The 21,108-nt window shown below is 47.5% G+C and overlaps 2 protein-coding genes across 3 annotated transcripts in view; one reads left to right on the forward strand and one right to left on the reverse strand.

Annotated features, from left to right (window-relative positions):
• EIF4ENIF1 (eukaryotic translation initiation factor 4E nuclear import factor 1) overlaps window positions 1-5,010 on the reverse strand; it is a 34,157-nt gene extending 29,147 nt beyond the window's left edge. Inside the window, exons 1-2 of one of the 2 annotated variants that reach the window (XM_080650803.1) lie at window positions 4,875-5,010; window positions 3,836-3,958 (exon numbers count right to left, since the gene is read on the reverse strand). In XM_080650803.1, coding sequence (XP_080506929.1) covers window positions 3,836-3,931 — 96 coding nt within the window. In that variant the 5' untranslated portion in view covers window positions 3,932-3,958; window positions 4,875-5,010. Of the gene's footprint in view, window positions 1-3,835; window positions 3,959-4,601; window positions 4,744-4,874 lie in introns of those variants that run through there. The other variant, XM_080650802.1, reaches the window with a different exon arrangement.
• Window positions 5,011-10,291: 5,281 nt separating this feature from the next.
• The window catches only part of SFI1 (SFI1 centrin binding protein), a gene marked incomplete at its 5' end in the record, with an annotated part of 45,140 nt that continues 34,323 nt past the window's right edge, over window positions 10,292-21,108 (forward strand). Inside the window, 6 exon segments of the mRNA XM_080650827.1 lie at window positions 10,292-10,315; window positions 10,318-10,347; window positions 10,350-10,396; window positions 13,432-13,596; window positions 15,327-15,398; window positions 20,518-20,628. Coding sequence (XP_080506953.1) covers window positions 10,292-10,315; window positions 10,318-10,347; window positions 10,350-10,396; window positions 13,432-13,596; window positions 15,327-15,398; window positions 20,518-20,628 — 449 coding nt within the window.

Genomic DNA, 21,108 nt, shown 5'->3' on the forward strand with positions numbered 1-21,108 from the left:
CTTTCATACCATAATTCTGCTTTCTCCCATATAAACAGGCATCCCTATTTTTACAGTAGCTTAAGGAGTTTGCAACTAAGTGTGCCACTGAAATGCCACCTGTTCAATTCATTTATGAGAGAAACCTATGGCCATACTTTGAGCTGCTAGGCTTTAGTATTCCTTGAACAACCCTGACATTATCAATGAGACCTTTGTACAAGAAAAACCAACCATCTGACTATTGATTTCAACTTAGGGTTTAAATCACAGTTACTGTTTTCTTCTCAGAAGTTTGCTGACTTCAAGTCTTGCAACTAATTTTCTCCAAGAAGGCTCGGAGGGTTACTCAAACCAGTTCGCTTCAGTTGTTTACTTTCTTAATGATTTTAAAGTAAAGACATTTTAAAGGCTGCATCGCTGTGACCAATTACCCACCAGCCACAAATTAGGGTGGCCTCTTTTAAAGATCCCTTACAGACATTGATGGCTAAAATGGTGCGAAATTAAGCTCAGATAATCCAACACCTACTTTTTAGATTTAACATGCATGATTAACTGGTCACTATCCAGATGAATGTTCTGAGTGTCCTCTGTTTTTATTTCCTGTCCCCTGGCAGGAGTCAGTGGGAAGATAAACAGCAAAGGAGGAATAGCACTAAGTATGCACACTCCACGGTCTAAGATCAGTCCGTTCACTTGAAGAGAACACACATGGATCTGAATAAAGGACAGTCCAAAGCATTTCTAGTTTGTATTTCACGCAGAAGACGATATCACTAACAGAATAGCAAGCGCTACACCTCAAGAACTGGTAAATAAGGACCTCTGAGGAAGGTAAGAAAAACTGAATGGGTCCCAAAGCTTCTTCACTAATACACATCACTATCCCGTTTCCTAAACCAATGGTTCTCAAACTAGAATCAGAGTCAGAATTCCCTGAAAGACTTGTTAAATGCTAATGACTAGGCCTTATCCCTAGAGTTTGACTCAATACCTTTGGGATGGGACTTGAGATTTTATATTTCTACAAGTTACCAGATGAAGTTACCAGATGATGCTAAGTCCTAGTTCAAAGACCACGCTGTGAGAACCACTGTCTAAACCAGCGGTCGCCAACCTTTCGGACCTCACGGACCACCAGTTGGCGACCGCTGGTCTAAACCACTTTAATCCATGACTTCGAGGTGAGACCCACTCTATAACCTCCAAAAGTCTCTCAATATAACCCAATCAACTTATAAACGCACATTTAAATACTACGGAAACACAGCTTTTGATCTTAGTAACCTGACCTGGCAAAATGGACCTCTATCGTTTATAAATTAAGGGCTCAAACGCCTCAGGACAACAGGTGCTTTTGAAAAATCCACTTATAACCGTCCCCATTAATCATCCCTGAGACTTAGGGGTAGGTCTGAAAGTACCAGTGTGAGTCTTACTGCAGTTCCTGAGATATTCATGAAGCACAATGGACACCAACGGAACCAGAAAGAGCCTGACAACATCAGCACATGCATCGGGGTTGTTCAGGGAATACCAGAGCGCAGTGTGGTCGGTGGCCCAGCAGTGTTTAACCGGGGAGCTGGTTAAAAAACTGAACTTCAAGCCCACCTCTGACCTAACATCAGAATTCACACTTTACAAAGTTCACGGGTGATCCCCGGACACAAGGAAACTCTGGTATGTTACCCTTAAAAGCACTTAGCCCAACATCTGGACCCCTTACCTTCATGGGGAAAAAAAGCCCTCAAATTCTGAACAGACTATTAATGTTATCCCATAAAAACAACTGAATGATAAACTACGAAGGGTCAAAGGTTAAGAAGCCTCTCATCTGGCCAATGGGTTTAAATTTTTTTGACCTTGTAGTAAAATTCCCACGTTTACAAAAGTTTTCACAAAATATCACTTAAGAAAATCACTGAGGACAGTTTCCTACTGCTTCTAAACTTTCTAGCACATGAACATGAAGTGGCAGAAGTATTACTAAATGCTTTACTTATTCCAATTGTTTGGTCTCTGTATGCTGGTAAAGAATAGGCGAACTCAAATACTATTCCAGCTGTGGAGCTAACAGATCATTTGTTATGGGACTCAGAACTCAGGGTTGCTTTAAGCTTTCTTCAAGAGAAGAAAGGCTTAGTTTGCCTCAAGTCCCACATGAAATTACTAGTGTTGGTAACGTATGAGAAAGCACTACCCTAACTTTGCCTAAACACAACCCTGAAAGTGCCATTAACTAAATCCTCTTGAATGGAATGGAAAGTAAGCCTATTTTCAACTAAATTTGGTCGAGAAGACTATTAAATCTAAGCTCCACTGTCATTCACTGAAATGCTTTTCTTAACCATTTTAGGTACAGAATATTGAGGCTGGACTATAAAGAATGGGCTATAATGAGCTTTTTATTCTTTACTGTAGACATACATACGCTCTACCCCAAGAGAAACCAATAATAACTTTCTAAAAATGACTTAACCATCAAGATGGATAAACATTAAGATGAAATACACATGCCAGCCTCAGTCAGCCCGTCAAAGTGTCAGTACTCTACACGTAGACTACCGGTCAGAACTTCATTCAAAAAGTTCTGGCAGAGTTGAAATCACAGAAGCTTGTAAAAGTTTCCCTTCATTTAATAAGCTTTTCTCCATTCAAAACGCACCTGTCACCATTTTAGGTAATGAATTTAAGTTGTGAATACTACTCAACAAGCACCCTCAGGTTTGAGAGGAACTACATTAGGAAGACCAAACCTGGATGAAGTAGAATGCTTTCTATCAACTCTCACTGTTATGCCAAACGGACTGCAGTAAGACAGAAATTAACCAAGAACTCCTTTACACTTGAACACATTTTTCTCCCTCTAGAGAGGTTTTTTTAAATGCTAAAAAAGAATATTACTTGACAGCGTTCGATACTTCACCAAGTAGGTAAGAGCAGTGACAGAAGTACACAAACAAGGCCTCACTTTAAAATATTAACCAATCGGTACCCTAGCGAGCCAGGGACAATAACCACCTCAGAGTCCTCGACTGGGTCCACAGTAAGAAAGTATAGATATGGACCCAACTAGGACATAATCCTTTCTGTCAACAGTCCCAGGCACATTTTATATACTCCAGCCCAACACATTGCAGGGAACCAGAAATGAATTCACAGCTCACTCAGTCCTGTCAACCTCTTCAGAAACGTTCAGTAACCAACAAGATCCTGAGGGAAACAATAGCTTCAATAAAAATACGACATTGAGGTGTTTTGCACCCCCCCTCCCACCCCTGGCAAAAGCAGATATCTACATGAGCAGTTTAAAATCATGATTTTTCAGCTAGGGGAAATATAATTGAAGTCTTACTTCTGCGAGTCCATATTCAATTTGTGACAGGAACAAAAAATAACTGAAAATCTGGTTACTCTAGCCAAGCACCTAGAATGCACCCAAGAGCATTCCTTTGGGGTGTTTGCCTCTTAAGAAAACCTGAAAACACAGGACACTGCTTTTGTGAGCCATCTCAGAGATGCCATTCTTACTCTATAGCATGTAAGTCAACAACATACCAGCAGTTACAGAATTTGTGTGCCACCATATACTGACTGGTCCGCAAATTCATATGGGACCTGAGCCCACATTCCTTTCACCTGAAAGCTACTTAGAAGCAAATTCTAGTTTAAACTCTGGGTATTCACACGTTCAGGAAAAAAGTTCAAAGCAATGCTTTCTAGTTAACATTTCTGTAGTCCATGAATCAGAATGACACTACCACTTTAGATAACGCTAATGAAATACCTACACAATGTTACCAACCTCCCCACCTTTACAAAGAAACACTATTTCATTAGTAACAAAACCTACTTTTGTGTAGCGATGGGGGGATTTGGAGGCCAGTTGCTTCTTCAAGTCAAGGAAAGCATCTCCATTTTCTATGTCACCCACACTTCTCCTATCCATGGCTCCTGGGTCTACAATTCTTTGCACCTGGAAGATAAATGAGCACAAAACTGTCTCTGAGAACAATACAATGTCAGAAGTCTTGACTCTTTTAAGAAACTGAAACTTTTCCCTCTCAAAATGACTACCATTAAAAAACAAACCTTCACCCAACAATTGTGCTGTAAGCCAGAACCCCGTCGTAAATAGCACCACTGGTACTTGGTTCTCTCTTCTAGTAAGCCAAGCGCTCTAAACACCAAAAGGGTAAGGAAAACGCAGGGGAAGTGCCCAAGTCAGGGGACAGCCTTTCAGCTGCTTTACTACAAAAAGGAACCAAGATTAGCGGCTGCTACTCATGGAGACCGGTCACGGAGTCGCGGGGAAGTTTCCCGGAGTGGGGGCAGGTAGGACAGGGGTTGGGGCCGGAGATACGGGAAGTCGGGCTGTAGTCAAGTGCCTGTCACTTGCCAATGGACGGCGCCAGCTGCCCCTCGTTATCCGGGGGCCAGGGGCTGGGGACGGAGCCCGAGCGCCCCTCGCCCCGCCAGCCGCACCTGTGGCCATGTCAGGCGAGCGCCGGCTTCGGCTCCGAAACTCGGCTTCCCCCGGCCGCGACCCCAACCCCCGGCCTCTCGCGCAGGCCCCGGCCAGCGGCCTCCTTCGGAGGAAGGGCGGGGACTGTACTCACGAGAGGAGGCGGGCTGGAGGGAATGGGGAGACCGAACCCCCAGCCCCGGCGCTCCGAGCTGGAGCCGGCACAGGCCCGCCGCCGTCCGGCCCGGCGGCTCGGGCCCCACGAGCCCGCCCGCGGGCCGCCCCGCTGGCTCCGAGTCCCCGCCCGCCCCCCGCGCGCGCCCCGGCGTTCGCGCTAACGCACGCGACCCCGGGAGCAGCGCGCCCGCGCCCCTTCTCTGCGGGCCCCGGGGCGCGGCGCCCGTACCCCCCGCCGCCCGGCTCTTACTCGGTGCCTCCGCCGCCCGGAGGCCCTTCTCCTCGGCCGCGGCTCCCCTCTCCGCCGCCCGCGCGGGTCCCAGTGCTTCTCAACGCGGCCTTCGCTCTCGCCCCCCCACCCGTCCGGGCTGTCTCCCTTCAGCCGCCGTAACCGCGGCCCAGCCCTCCGCCCTCCTCCCCGGCCCCCTCCCTCTTAATAACTCCCTCCACGCACCCGAGCGCCAGCGCCGCCTCCGCCGCCGCGAGCCCGGATGTGAGGTGGCCGCGGCAGTGCCGGGCCGAAAAGGGCACCGTCGGGGCGCGCTGCCTGGGCGCCGGCTCCCGCGAGCGCTCGGAGCGAGGAGATGGAGACGGGGGGTGGAGGTGGCGACGGGGGCGAGGAGGCCGGGCCGGAGGGGACCTCAACCCTCCCCGGTGCGCGCAGGCGGCCGTCGTGGGCAGCCCCTGGGAGAACGCCGGGTTCCCACGCGCGCTTCGGGGCGGGGAGGAGCGGGACGGGCGGTGTTGGGAGCCCGCGACCCCCGCTGGGTCGCTCTCCTCGGGGGGCGGTGGCAGCGGGGCAGTGGGCCGGGGCCCGCGGCCTGGGTCGCTGCGTTTGCACTGTTGTGGCCCGTGGAGAGCCGTGGGGCTTAGGCGGTGGGATTCCGAGTCAGGCGAGCCTGGGGGTTTTGAGCCTTCGGGGTGTGGGCTCGAACCCCAGCTCTTTCTTGTGCTGTGATCTGGGGCGAAGCTGCCTTCTCTGAGTTCCGCTCTTTTTAAAATGGTTTCTCTATAAAAATTTCGGAGGAATAAACGAGATTACTTGTATTACTAGGCAAGCGTGCCGCGCCTGCTTTTGATTGAGCTAAAGGCGACTAACAAATTCATTGAAATGTTTTTTCCCGCCCATAACCTGAAGTCTGCCCAGGAAGGGGAAGTGCGAGTGTGTTCGGGCGAAAATGAACGTCAGGCGCTTAGTACCGAGTGCGGACACTCTGAAGGGGACACAGAAATGCAAATATCCTTTCCCTACCGTGTGAGCCTTGGGAGGAACGGTTGTGCGGGGAGGAGCGGTCAGAAAAGGTTTGATCGCCTGGGAGCCTGCTCGGCAGGGTGATCGCCGGCTCCCGGTTCTGTCCGTCGGACCGCCCAGGGTTTGTGTGAAATGACACATGGGTGTGGATGTTTTCTGTTTTTTTGTTTTTTTAAGGGACCTACTTTCTTGGAGCTTAACTTTCTTGTGAAATCAAGGGACTGGACACTGATCCCTAAGTTTTCTTCTTATGAATCTTGGCAACAGAGAAAATTGTGATGTAAACGTTTTCTTTTCCTCTGTAATACGAAATAACAATGTGTTTCTTACAAATTATATTTTCTCTGCAAGCAAAAGGCAGAGGGAAGCATTTGCAAATGGGCCGAATTTGCCTCCCAGCTCTACCACACCCTATAGGCTGTGGAGAATTAGGACATTTATTTATTCTTAGCCTTGGTTTTCTCATCTGTAAAATTGGGATGGTGATAACTCACTCACATCGCTGTTGTCAAGATTAAATAGGATAAGGTGAGCAAAAGGCCTCATACAACTTCCGTAAAGCTGCTGTTTTGTTGTTTTTTTTTAACTCAGTGCTGAAACAATGGTCGTTTTAATTATTATTTTAAAAACCAAGCTGTGTCTGCCCTAACTGGTTTGGCTCAGTGGATAGAGCGTCCGCCTGCGGACTGAAGGGTCCCAGGTTCGATTCCGGTCAAGGGCATGTACCTTGGTTGCGGGCACATCCCCAGTAGGAGGTGTGCAGGAGGCAGCTGATCGATGTTTCTCTCTCATCGATGTTTCTAACTCTCTATCCCTCTCTCTTCCTCTCTGTAGAAAAGCAATAAAATATATTAAAAAAAATAAAAATAAAAAAATAAAAACCAAGCTGTGTCCCACTGTCCTGGTGGGTGTTGTACATTGGTTAGAGCATTGGCAGTGAACCAAGGGTCTCGGGTTCCGTTCCAGTCAAGGGGTCAAGGGCAGGTACCTGGGTTGCAGGTTAGATCCCCACCCCTGTTGCGGTGCATGTGCCAGGGAACCAATCAATGTGTCTCACATAGATGTTTTTCTCTCTTCCCCTCCCTCTCTCCCTCTTGGGTCAATGCCCAGCCACTGAGCGACACTGGCCAAATAGTATCTCCTTTTTTAAGCTTGTAGTGGGAATTAGACATATTAAAAACACTGCTCCTGTCATCTATTGCTGTGTAATGAACTACCCCAAATCAGTGGCTTTACTCCACATGTATTTTGCACTCCAATTTGCAATTTGGGCGGTTTTAACTGGGACAGCTGGTCTCTGCTCCATTGAGAATCGGCTGTGGTGGTGGAAGGCTGGGGGCTAGGTCAGTGGTCGGCAAACTCATTAGTTAACAGAGCGAAATATCAACAGTACAAAAATTGAAATTTCTTTTGAGAGCCAAATTTTTTAAACTTAAACTTCTTCTAACGCCACTTCTTCAAAATAGACTCGCCCAGGCCGTGGTATTTTGTGGAAGAGCCACACTCAAGGGGCCAAAGAACCGCATGTGGCTCGCGAGCCGCGGTTAGCGGACCACTGACCTAGTGGCTCACGTGTTTGATGGTTGATGGTGGCTGTCAGCTGGGACCATCGGAATTGGCTGAAACACTGACACATGGCCTTTCTCTGTGGCAAGATGGTGGCTGGATTCCGAGGGCAAGTATACAGAGAGAACAAAAGCGTCAAGACAGTTGCTGGGATTTTCTTTTCGAACCTAGCCTCAAGATCACTCAGTGTCTGCTGTGTCACATTGTGTTCTTCAGCTAGGAGTCACCAGGACTGGCCCATGGTCAAGGGGAGGGGACCTAGACTCCACCTTTATATGGGAGGAGTGTTAGAAGAAGGTGTGAGCCTATCTTAAAACTGCTGCAAGTCACACGTTAAATCTCAAGGCAATTTATTATCGTGATATTGGCTTGGCCTGGAGCTAATTTCCTGGGCCCTCTGGCTTATCCTAGTTAGGATGTACTCTTCCACTAGGGGCTCTTGAATGTCTTGTGGAACCTTGGTCTCAACTTACCTCTCTCTGAGTCTCAATTTGTGCTTGTGAAAGAAGACAATTATTACCTAGAAATAAAGGCAATAATTTACTAAAGGGGGGCATCTGTAAACTACATGTACCTGTGCTTGCAAAAACTTGTTTCATTGTAGCATTTTATAAAAAATATATGTATTTATTGAAGTATATACATACAGAAAAGTATGCAAATTCTAAGGGCTCATTCAATACATTTTCACAAGGCAAACTCACTCATGCAACCACAACCTGGATCAAGGGGGAAAAAAATTTCAAGAAGCTCTACTCAGCCCTAGCTGGTTTGGCTCAGTGGATAGAGCGTCAGCCTGTGGACTGAAGGGTCCTGAGTTCAATTCTGATCAAGGGCACATGCCAGGGTTGCTGCCTGGATCGCCAGTTGTGGGGGGGGGGGGGGGCGTGCAAGAGGCAGCTGATGGATGATTCTTTCTCCTCATTGATGTTTCTGTCTCTCCCTTCTCTGATATCAATAAAAATATATTTTAAAAAATTAATATGTAGAAAATAGGGCAAAAATGCAAATTACCTGATACTCTAATCCTGAGACACCCAACAATTTTTTTTCCTCATGTTTTTAGTGTAAAACCTTTCAAGCATTTAAATGTATGATACTAGCTACCTTTGCTCTTTCCACCAGACATCTCATGTGCTTTCCAGCGATATTTTACAAAGCACAGGAGAAAAGCATGTAAAAATATCTCACCTACCCTCACCCACTCCTACTTTTAAAGGATGATCAAGAGTGGACCCCAGCCCTAGCTGGTCTGGCTCAGTGGATAGAGCATCCGCCTGCGGACTGAAGGGTCCCAGGTTCAATTCCGGTCAAGGGCATATGTCCAGGTTGCAGGCTTGATCCCTGGTGTGGGGCGTGCAGGAGTCAGCTGATCCATGATTCTCTCTCATCTCTGATGTTTCTCTCCCTCTCCCTTCCTCTCTGAAATCAATAAAAATATATTAAAAAAAAAAAAGAGTGGACCCCAAACTTAAAAATTTAACTAGTGCATGTTAACTACATTTTCAGGGAAGGACTGAGAAACTATCAGCCTGGGACCATTTTAATTAGGGGGTTGCAGAACAACGCGTCCCCCGCCTAGCACAGACCTACAATCGCTTGGTCCAAGCCAGTGCGCCTGGACCGTGCGAGGCTGCCAGAGGGAGGCGTGTCACCTGACGCACTGCGGCTGCGCGAACTCCAGGGTCCCAGGCGCCGCGTCCCTCACGCACGCCGCGTCGCCTTGGAGACGTGGGCGGGGCCGGCGCGAGATCCGCTCGCCGAGGCGCGGGAAGCGTAGAGCCGGCGTGGGCCGCACGGGCGCCGGAAATTGGTGGGCGTCCGCCGGCTCCCGCCTTGGCTTGCCTGGGGCGCTGCTCTCGAGGGCTTGACTTCCTCAGGTCCGAGGCCGGGTCCGAGTGTCCCCCACGTTTTTTGAGGCTCAGCCTCTCGGGGACGTTCCCAGCGGCCAGCGCATGCACGTCTCTGGGAACTGGGCCGGGTGAGTCCTGTGGCAGCCTCGGCTTCCTCCTCCTCGTCCTCCGGGTCTGGAAGTGCAGGTGACGCTGCCTACCTCCGGGGCCGGGAGGGGCGTGGAGGAGGCGTGGGAAGAGCGCGCAGGACGGCTCCCCGAGCCTGTCCTCGCCCAGCGCGGCGCTCGCGTCGTTTTGGCGGCTGCTGCTTGTCAGTGTCGCGTAGCCCGGACCTGGCGCCGCATCCTCCCGCGCGCCCCGTGTGCCTGGACCCGCGTCCCGGCAGGGCTCTTCAGCGTGCGCGGGTCCGATCGGGGGCTTGGGTGTCGGTGTGTCTCTAGATCCCTGCTGCGTGGCCGGCGAGGGGCGGGTGTAAACACACCACAGGGCCCCCCTCTGAGCCCCAAGGGGCCGACATTGGGATGAAGCCTCCCCTCCCAGGGCAGAGAGGGCTTCGCTTCAGCGGCTGGGTGGCCGTCCCGGTCCCTCGCGAACCTCGGTGCAGGTGTACCGGATTGGGGGCCTGCACGGAGCAGGGACCTGAGTCCCCGTCCCCGCGGTACCGCCTCGCTGGTGGCCTTGGGCGCTTGGTTTCTGCATGGAAATGGCCACCCCTGTTGGGGTCGCTGTATTGAAAAGCTGGTGATTAATGTCCTGGCCAGCGTGGCTCCGCTGGTGGCGGGCTGTCCCGTGCCCCGGAAGGTTGCCGGTTCAGCTCCCGGGCAGGGCACACACCTGGGTCGCGGGGTTCAAGCCCCAGTTGGGGGATCTGGGGGTCTATGGGAAGGGAAGGCAGCCAAAGGATGTTTCTTCCTCTTTTCCGTCCTCTCTCAAAAAATACACCCCCTCTTTTTTTTTTTCTTTCTTGTAGTTAGAAAAGAAAAAAGGCTTTGATTTATGAAGAATCTGCTCACTCAGAATAGTGTCTATCAAGCCACTGGTTGAATTGCCATTAAAAAAAAAAAAGATTAAGCGGAGAATGGAGAGGAAGGTTGACTCCAGGTGAGTGATGTGACTTGGAAAAAAAAAACAACCTGAAATGATGGCTCCGATAAAAGCCTGTAAATATTTTGTGTGTGAAAATAGTAAATGATTTTTTTTAAAAAAAGTTTTGTCCTCAGTTCCTGAGTGGTGAGATAGGAAGTTTGGGTAAGGATTTTTGTTGTTGTTGTTTTTGTTATTTTTTGGGTTTCTCATCCACCCGGTAGAGTATAATGCACGTTTCAGACCTTACGCTACCGTCAGAACCTATTTTGAGCGTGTGGAAGTATCCCTCGTTAACGTTTTGATTTTGATTCATTTATGGAGCCAGGCCCTGCCCTGGGTGCTCGGGCCACCCCGGTGAATGAGACAGCCTGGACCATGTCCTCCCGGCGCCCGCTCCCAGGGAAGCGCTGCGGGGAGTCCTGGAGAAACAGCCTGACCGCCCTGGCAGCAGGGTGGCGGGGTTGGGGAAGGTCACTCTGGTTTCTGGCAGGCCCCGTGCGGTGAGGGAGGTTGCAATGGATGTCTCAGTTGTATCCTGGTCAGAGAGAGGGCTGGGAAGCAGCAAACTGCCATCGAAGCAGGCTGTGGGATGGCCCTCTCCGCACGCAGTCTGTCCCCCCACGGGTGGTCAGCCGCTGCCGCTGGAAGGAGTTCTGTAGGGGCCACCTGGATGCTTTATAACTTGGATGATTATAAAGGCTTTGGCCATTGAGAGGGGACTGGATTTTTCTTGCATAAAGGGACCCGAATGAATGAATAAGTATGTTGGTGAGTCTGGAAGAGCTGTTAGAGCGTCCAAAAAGCAGGAATGGTGGCTCCTTCCATTATTTTCTTAGATGAATTGGATGCGTAGCAGTTGAAAGGGGCGTGTGTGTGTGTGTGTGTGTGTGTGTGTGTGTGTGTGTGTGTGTGTGTTTGCTTGCTACAACCAACTGAGCCACCCCGCCAGGGCAGTGGGGAGATAACTTTTCGAAACTACTTTAACATCCTGTTCCTTACCAAACTAGCACCCACGTGTTTTTGTATCCATCCATGATTCTTACCTGAGTCAGTTATTACTCTGGTGGTTCGTAAATGATGCTTTTCTAATTCCCCTTAAGTTTATTTTTATTTTTTTATATATTTTTATTGATTTCAGAGAGGAGGAAGGGAGAGGTAGAGAGAAAAACATCAATAATGAAAGAGAATCATTGATCGGCTGCTTCCTGCACACCCCACACTGGGATCGAGCCCGAAACCTGGGCATGTGCCCTGATGGGGACTCGAACCCGAACCATGACCTCCTGGTTCATAGGTCACCTCTCACCCACTGAGTCACCCTGGCCGGGCTCCTTTCCATTCTCTGACATATTTATTTATTCATTCGTTTATTGATATCAGTATGGCTTTATGAATTTCTGTCTCATTCAGTGTGTTTTCACCTGTTACCGTTCACATTGTCCCAGACTTGGCCAGTGGGAGCTCTTTCAAGCTGGTGCCTGTGTCTTTAACCAGCTAACTGCCACAGTATTTTGAATTTAATTACAAAAGGTCCACCGTTTGGGTCTGTAGACGCTTGTGGCCTACGGATGGTTAACATGCCCCCGTCATTGTTTGAACACTTTGTCTTCTGACTTAAAAAGGTATTCCAGGCTCATCTTGTATTTCCCTTGTTTCAGACCTGAAATTGTATCTCCAAGGAGCCCCGGTTCCTTTTCGTAGGGAATGGTACTTTATAAACTGTGTTTAAGCTCTGTGTGTGCTCATTGTTAATGGAATATCATTGCTTCCAAGTATTTCCTGCAGGTAGAGTTCTGCCGTACATTTCTTTCTTCCTCCCTGTCCCCTATTTTTAGAAAAGCAAGCAAGAATTTATTGACTGCAGCGAAAACATACTTGGCGCAGTGCAACAAGGAAGGGCATAGGAGACGCGACAGGAAAGCCAGGTTGGGCTGCCTTAGCTCACGGGGAAGTCAGAGACAGGTTCAAGGAGTTAGCCCCGATGAGCTGCAGCTGCCTGCTGTTTGGGGATAGGTTCAAGGAGTTAGCCCTGGACGAGTTGCAGCTGCCCATCGCTCCCCTGGCTGCAAGGGGTCCCTTAGGATAGGGCAGTGGTCGGCAAACTCATTAGTCAACAGAGCCAAGTATCAACAGTACAACAACTGAAATTTCTTTTGAGAGCCGAAAACCGACTTCTGCGCATGGGCCACAAAGTTTCAATCGCACTGTACGTGCAGGCCCACACGTGGTATTTTGTGGAAGAGCCACACTCAAGGGGCCAAAGAGCCGCATGTGGCTCGCGAGCTGCAGTTTGCCGACCACTGGGATAGGGGATACGCGACAGGGGAGTGGGGGAGGAGAAAAGGGAGAAGGGAATGGTACAGGGCCATACTCCCTGGAGGGGAGAGCACCTGCCACACATTTCTTAAAAATCATGAGTTGAGCCTTAGCCAGTTTGGCTCTGTGGATAGAGCATCGGCCTGTGGACTAAAGGGTCCAGGGTTCGATTCCAGTCAAGGGCACATGCCCGGATTGTGGGCTCCATCCCCAGTGTGGGGCGTGCAGTAGGCAGCTGATCAATGATTCTCTCGCATCATTGATGTTTCTATCTCTCTCTCCCTTCCTCTCTGCAATCAATAAATATATATTAAAAACATTTAAAAAAATCATGAGTTCATCCCAATAATGTAAACTCTTAATGTTTCTAAAGCAGGATTAAAAGTCAGAAATTTAGTGTTTAGTAAAAGTATGTGGTTTCATATTGTTGTAAAAGTCACACTATCTGAAAATCATTCCTAGTTGCTTTCTATATAAAAGAATGTTTCTAATTTATAAATGATTACTCTTAAAGTGACATTAAGACGTTAGGACTCATGACTCCAAGGGACCCTGTAGCCCTGCAGTTTATGCCTAGAGCCTGCAGATATTTCTGTCAGAGATTGGGCTGCTTGTTGTCCTTGAAGCACCGTTATTATCCAGCTGTCTAAAGCGTTTATTTAATTTCACTTGTATGTGTAAAGGTATTTGCAGAGATAATTTGATTCTGTTCCCCCTTACTCCTCAAATTTAAGGTCTTTTAGGGATGGTGCAGTTAAGAAACTTTGTTCTCCAAAGATACTGTCCAACAAGAAGTCTTCCGCCTTCCCTGGGATCCGGAGTGCGATACCTCGTTCCAGCCATCCAGTGCAGGGTCACGCTGGGACCCAAAGGGGTCGATTGAAAGAATTGCGCATCAGGTGAGCATGCGAGTGGTCACCTGCCTGCAGTGAATTTTTCATTGTTCTCCCTTCTTGGTTAAGATAGCAGGACGAGCCCTGGCTGGTTTGGCTCAGTGGATAGAGCGTCGGCCTGGGGACTGAAGGGTCCTGGGTTCGATTCCGATCAAGGGCACATGCCTTGGGTTGTGGGCTCGGTCCCCAGTGGGGGCCATGCAGGAGGCAGCTGATCAATGATTCTCATCATTGATGTTTCATCTCTCCCTCTTCCTCTCTGTAAATATAAATTTTAGTAAAAAAAGAAATTGAGGGACGATTCTTATTCTCCTATCTCATTTAGTTGGACACCTTCATGCCTGCTTTTCATGGCAGAATGTTCAGAAGAAAAATACTTAGGACTCAGCAGACATAAAACCTGTCATTGAGTGTTTTCATTCACGTTCTCCAGTTAGTACCCCACAATGTGTAAGCTATAAAAAAAAAAAAGTCTAAACGTGGTCCAAGAAAAATGACTCTTTTCTATTACTCTTGATTAGCACCATCGAAGGCATCCATCCATGTATGCATTCAGTAAAATTGCCCAGGTGCCTCCTGCACGCCCCCCACTTTGCCAGTGTTATGCTAGATGCTGAGCAATACAAGGCGAAGAAGGCATTCCTGGTCCCTTGACCTCACAAAAGCTTAAAAGCAGGGATGCTTGATAGACTGTTAAATAAGTCACAACAACGGAGTGTGGCAAGTGCAGTGAAAGGAGAGGATATGGTGCCAGAGGCAGGTTCACGTGTCAGGGTCAGCCATACTAGTGTCGTCAGCAGTGACTTCCTGCAGGAAGCGGAGTTGAAGCCATCTCCTGAAGGATGATGTAAGAATACGCCAGATAAAGGGCAGGAGGAAGAAAACCATTCCCAACTCAACCTGGAGGTTAACTGGCCGAGACAAGTCAACTCTGTGTGTGTGCGCTAGGTACTGGGGATACTGTAAGGCCGTCCCTGCTCTCAGGAGCTCACGGCAGAGGGAACGAGAGGCCCCCTGCAAATCCATGACTGTGATTTGGTGTCATAATGTTCCAGAATGGAATAGAGTGCCGAGCGTACAAAGCATTCACCCTGTTTGGGTTGAGGAAGGTCCAAGAAGGGTTCACATAGGAGCAGGCATTGAAGATGAGCCTTGATAGGTAGGTGGGCATTTGCCAGGTGTTTTAGGGAGGAGGAGTAATACAAACAAAAGCATTATCATGTACTTTCTTTTCCTCAACTCCAAAGTCCATATATATATATATGTATATACACACACACACATATATATATATATGTATATGTATATATATATATATATTTATTTCAAAGAGGAAGGAGAGGGAGGGAGAGAGAAGCATCAGTGATAAGAGAGTCATTGATCGGCTGCCTGCTGCACAACCCACACTGAGGATCGAGCTCCACTGGAAATCAAACCGTGACCTCCTGGTTCAAAGGTCGACACTCAACCACTAAGTCACACCGGCTGGGCTGAAGTCTTCCTTGACAAAATACTTTATATTGAAAGTATTTTTAAAAAATTTGCTTGATTTTAGCTTTATAAATCTGTCCCATCCTATGCTCTGTGTGATGCAAGATTAGCGATGATTCACCTTTTGACTCACACTAGCATCTCTCCCTTTGGGACCTAAAAGTTTCCCTCTCCTTTCCAGAAAACGGATGAAATAGGCCAAAAGGAGTTTTAAAATGTGCATGTGCTTTCTTTTCATCTTCCAGATGTGTGGCCAGGAAGTTCTTGTATTTGTGGATTCGGAAAGCTTTTGGAAGAGTGTTTCCCTCTAAAGCCAGGTAGTATTAGCCGTGTTCATTCTGGGCTTTGTTTTTGTAGTAAGCCCACCCATGACGTCTCTTATGGCACATGTAACATTCCTTCCTCGCCGCTCCCTCGGCCTCCAGCAGGCATATACTAAAATGGTAATTTAACACATGTTAGTTTGGCTGAATGAGGGTATGAAGGAATCAGAAAGTAAACCAGCACAGCTAATAGCCTCTAGGGAAAGAAGTATTTGCCCAGAGGAAGTGAGCCCTTTTAAGGGCACTGGCAAGAAATTGACTTGCTCTACGGAGAACGTCGGCACTGGCAGTGGGAATGAAATTTTAGTCAAGAGAAAGTCCCTCCGCCGTAGCTTCACTTGGTATAATCACCGCTCACTGCTTTGGGTTTTGGGTGATAGTTTTAGCTGCAATGTCCAGAACGGGCGGCAAGGGGGCGCCCCAGAGGTAGGGACACTGCAGCAAGTAGTGGGGATGGAGAGCAGGGGCCTGTGTAGGGTGTTTTTTAGAGGGGGAATTGGCAACCGTTGAGAATGTCAGCGTTTTTTTAAAAAACATGTTACGGGTTCTCGCGTCCTTCCCGCTCTCCTGTTCTGCTTTTCTGAGCCTGGCTTTCCCAGTCTGGGGCATTTCCCGAGGCCTCTTGGTTCAAGGTCTCTCAAGCAGATTCGTCCTCTCTGCAACCTTGTCTTGGAATACCTTGTGGGGGCCTCACTGTTCCCATCTCCTTGTGTCCAGCGATGCTCCCGATGTGGCAGCAGCCCGTCCCAGCTGCAGGTGTTAGGGGTCGCTCACCTCAGCTCTCCCTCCGGGCCCTGGCCCTCTCCTTCTTCACTGCCTTGGCTGCTCTTTAATGCCCTCAAATAACTTTTTGATCTGCTTTTCTTGTTCTCAGCAGGAGAATTGATCTGAATTACCTAGTTTGCCATTATCAGAAATCACTTGTTTTTGTTATTTTTTAATTCATGTTGGCTTAGAAGTTGTATATTCTTTTTTCTTTTAAGGACTGTCCTAAAGAATGTAATATATTAGTACAGCCGTAGCTGGTTTGGCTTAGTGGATAGAGCATCGGCCTGCAGACTGAAGGGTCTCGGGTTCGATTCCGGTCAAGGGCACATGCCCAGGGCTCAACCCCCAATGGGGGGCGTGCAGGAAGCAGCTGATCAATGATTCTCTCTCATCACTGATGTTTCTATCTCTCTCTCCCTCTCCCTTCCTCTCTAAAATCAATAAAAATATAAAAAAATAAAAAAATAAAATCAGATGTTCTTAAAAAAAAAGAAAGAATATAAAGTAGTCCCCCTAATTTGTGGTTTTGCTTTTTGCAGTTTCAGTTATCTGTGGTCAACTGAGATCCGAAAATATTAAATGGAAAATTTCAGAGATCAACAATTTATAAGTTTTAAATTGCACACCATTCTGAGTAACATGATGAAATCTCGCACTGTCCTGCCCAGAAAGTGAATCATCCCTTTATCCCGAGTATCCATCGGATACATGTTACCCGCCCTGTTAGTCACTTAGTGGCCGTCTCACTTATCAGATCAACTGTTGTATCACAGTGCTCGTGTTCAAGCTACCCTTATTTTCCTTAATAATGGCCCCAAAGTGATGCTGGCAATTTGGATATGCCAAAGAGAAGCCATAGTGCTTCCTCTAAGTGAAAAGGTGAAAGTTATTGACTTAATAAGGAAAAAAAACAAAACAAAGTATGCTGAGGTTGCTAAGATGTGGGGTAAGAATGAATCTTCTATCCATGAACTTGTGAAGAAGGAAGAAGAAATTGGTACTAGTTTGCTGAGAGAGAGAGAGAGAACCCATTCACAAAACATTTTTTGTTAATTTTTTTTTTTTTTTTACTGATTTCAGAGAGGAAGGGACAGGGAGAGAGAGAGAAACATCAATGAGGAGAGAGAGGGTTACTGATTGGCTGCCTCCTGCACGCCCCATACAGGATCAAGCCCGCAACCCAGGCATGTGCCCTGACCGGGAATCGAACCGTGATCTCAGGTTCATAGGTCGATGCTCAACCACGAGCCACGCTGGCCGGGCCACATAACTTTTATTGCATTCCGCACATGCCACCTCATTGCTCCTTTTTCGTCTGTACAAATGCTAATACTGTGCGGGTCTTCTGGCTGTGAGTCGCTTGCCCTCACCTGCCTGCATTTTGGATTCCTGGGGATGTCTCCTCACTCAGTATTGTTGTAATTGACACATGAGTTTTTGGTTTTGCTACCTGGCTGCTCTGTGTTTTATGGGGATTCAGAGACGGAAAAACATTGCCACCTCCACCATCTTCCCCAAATCCTTTTCCTACTTAATTTTACTTAACTTAAATTTGACCCATATTTAACTGGAAATCTCTTTTCAAATAATGTCAACTTACATTCCAAGTGTTTGGGAAATGCTGATTGTTATTAGTTAGGAATGCGTTTGACTCCAAAAAGTCTGGCAGCGACTTAAACAAATTGGGATTTGCTTTTTCTCAGACGCAGTCCGGCGGTTGGTATTGGTTCAGCTGTTCAGTGATGCCCTCCAAGACGCAGGCTTCGAGTACCTTTCTAGTTCACCATCCTTAGCGTGTGGGCCCGCTAACTGTCCATGCTCTCTCATTGGGGCAAGGTCCTTGACTTTTGCATGATATTCCCCTTGTGCCTACTCAGGGCCATCAATGTAGCAGGGTTGTTGTTTTTTCTTCTCTTTTTTTGCATCCATTTTTCCCTCTTTAATGGGTCACGTTCAGTCATTTTTCCCATTCTGAAAAAAAGAAATTCTTTTTGCCCTTTGTCCTCAGAGGTGACACCGCATCATTGCAGGATGGCCGATCTGGCTGTACCCAGGAAGGAGGGGGCAGGTGGTGTGAACTCCTCCTGTCTCAGGACAGCAGCGTGCTCCTGGAAAGGCCCAGCGGCATCCTGCCCTGCCTCCTTGGTCAGTGTGTCACTGGCCACCTGAGGATACATACGGAGGAGGCTGCCTCTGTAAGCGATGCCCGTGAGGAAGCGCAGGGTCTTGGCAGTGGGTGTTGCGTTAGCCATTGACCGATGTTTGCCACGCTGCTTTCTCTCTCTACTTTTTTTTTGCTCTTTAGTGGTGGCCGGGTCTAGGGGAAAGAATACTGGACTGGAGTTTAGGAGACATGAGTTTTGGTTGTAACCCAGATGGGAGCTAATTGTTTGGGGATAAGTTATGGCTTTGGGCATCTTCCAGAATTAGAATTCTGATACTGTGTTTTCATTGATTGGAAATTTGTGGTGGGGTGGTGGTTTTCAACTTGCAATCTTTTTTTATTGATTTCAGAGAGAACAGGGGGGAGAGAGAGAGAGAGAGAGAGAGAAACATCAATGATGAGAGAGAATCATTGATCAGCTGCCTCCTGCATGTCCCTCACAACCCGGGCATGTGCCCTGACCCGGAGTGGAACCATGACCTCCTGGTTAATCGGTGCTCAAACACAGCCACGCCGGCCAGGCTGCAGTCTTTTATTTAGGTCAAGGGGGTTGTTACTTTGGGGAGGGTTGGGCATATTGATTTTTCTTTTCTTTCTTTTTCTTCTTTTTTTGGTCTCTTTTCATATTGAATTACCTATTTCTCACATTTAGGAATATTAGAGGGGAATGACATATCAGAAACTATAGAATATAGCCATTAAGTGCTTGGAGAATGCTTAAATTTTTATAAACTGGAATTGTTTTATCATTAATAAACTAAACCAAAATGACCACTGAATTAGTAGGGCAAAAATAATACAATATGTGTCCATACATAAGGCAGTCTTAGATCTGAAGTAGTCCCCTATTTTTCTGAAGAGAAGATCTGAACAAAATTTTTTGTCTAACTTGGTAAGTAGATAAAACAGTCATGTCCGTTTATTATTAATCGGTATTTCTTCCTCATTCTTAGCTAGTGTCCTTGTTTCCTGGTTTAGAAGCAGCAGCAGAGACCACCACTATGTTTACCCAGTGCCAGCATCTGTTGGATGTAGCCTGCTTTCCCAGCTGATGGGAAGAATTAGAAACATCGATCAGCTACCTCCTGCACACCTCCCACTGGGGATGTGACCCAACCATGCTCTCTCATTTGGGGCAAAATCCTTGACTTTTGCATCATATTCCCCTGTGCCTACTCAAGGCCATCAATGCAGCAGGGTTGTTGTTTTCTTCTCTTTTTTGCATCAGTTTTTCCCTCTTTAATGGGTCACGTTCAGTCACTTTTCCCATTCTGAAAAAAAAAATCTTTCTGCCTCTACTACCTCCTGGAGCTAGGATTCCATCACTTGGGTTCCCTTTACATCAAATCTCCTGGCCATGCTCAGTGTCTCCAATATCTCCTCTTGTACTCTTTTTTTTTAAGTCCTTATCTGAGGTTATGTTTATCGATTTTAAGGAGAGAGGAAGGAGGGAGCGGGGGTGGGGTGGGGTGGAGAGAGAGAGAGAGAGAGAGAGAGAGAGAGAGAGAGAGAAACATTGATTAGTGGCCTTCCTCACTCCCCCTCCCTCCCCAGGCTGGAGATCGAACCCAAAACTTGGGTATGGGTATGTGCGCTGACTGGGAATTGAACACACGACCTTTTGGTATACAGGACAATGTTCTAACCAACTAAGCTATACTGTCCAAGGCTCAAAAATATTTTTTAGTCTGGTGCATGAAAAAAATTGAGAATAATTCTCAATTCAGTATGGTATTTGAAAAGTCAGATTTTTATTTTACTTTAATGCCTTTAGTTGGTAAGAGCTATAGTATAGCCCTGACTGGTTTGGCTCAGTGGATAGAGCGTCGGCCTGCCTACGGAAGGGTACCAGGTTCAATTCCGGTCAAGGGCATGAAACTTGGTTGGGTCACATCCCCAGTGGGAGGTGTGCAGGAGGCAGCTGATGGATGTTTCTAATTCTCTATCCCTCTCCCTTCCTCTCTGTAAAAAAATCAATAAAATATATTTTAAAAAAAAAAAGAGCTATGGTATACGGTTTTGATCTGAAAAAGTTAAATGTCTATTTTTCATCTATTTTGGTGTTATCAAATAATGAGCCACACTTTACTACGCGAGAGCAATGGTAAAATGAAACTGTGACTTGGATCTAGAGATCAGCTTTAATATCCTCATGTGCCCCTGATTTTTCCCGTGCCCTAGGTGTTACTATAAGCAAAGGGTGCTCCGGAAGGTCTTTGAAGAATGGAAAGGAGAGTGGTGGGTTTCCCAGCGGGAGTGGAAGCTCTGTGTTCGAGCAGACTGTTACTACAGGTCAGATTTCATTTATGTGACTTCAAGTTTAGTGATGCACATTATCAGGTAACTAGAGGCCCGGTGCACAGATTCGTGCACCGTTGGGGGGTCCCTCGGCCTGACCTGAGCCCTCTTGCAATCCGGGACCCCTCGGGGGATGTTGGACTGCCAGTTTTGGCTCAATCCCTGCAGGCCAGGCCGAGGGACCCCACCGGTGCATGAATCCGTGCACCGGGCCTCTAGTATGCATATAAGATCTTTGGTTAATCTCTTCCTGCCCTCTCCTCCTCCCCCCTTTTCTCTGAGATTCAGCAGTCTGTTCCATGTTTCCATGCCTGTGCATTGAGAGTCTGCCACCTGGTGGTCAGTGCGCGTTATAGCTACCGGTTGAATGGTTGAACAGTTGCTTAGGCTTTTATATATATATAGATTCCTTGGCATGTTTATGGTCAAACAGACACACATTCTGAATTGTTTTCTATTTTTCTTCATATTATT

This window comes from Plecotus auritus (genome assembly GCF_963455305.1).
Source record: "Plecotus auritus genome assembly, chromosome: 13".
Lineage (NCBI taxonomy): Eukaryota > Metazoa > Chordata > Mammalia > Chiroptera > Vespertilionidae > Plecotus > Plecotus auritus.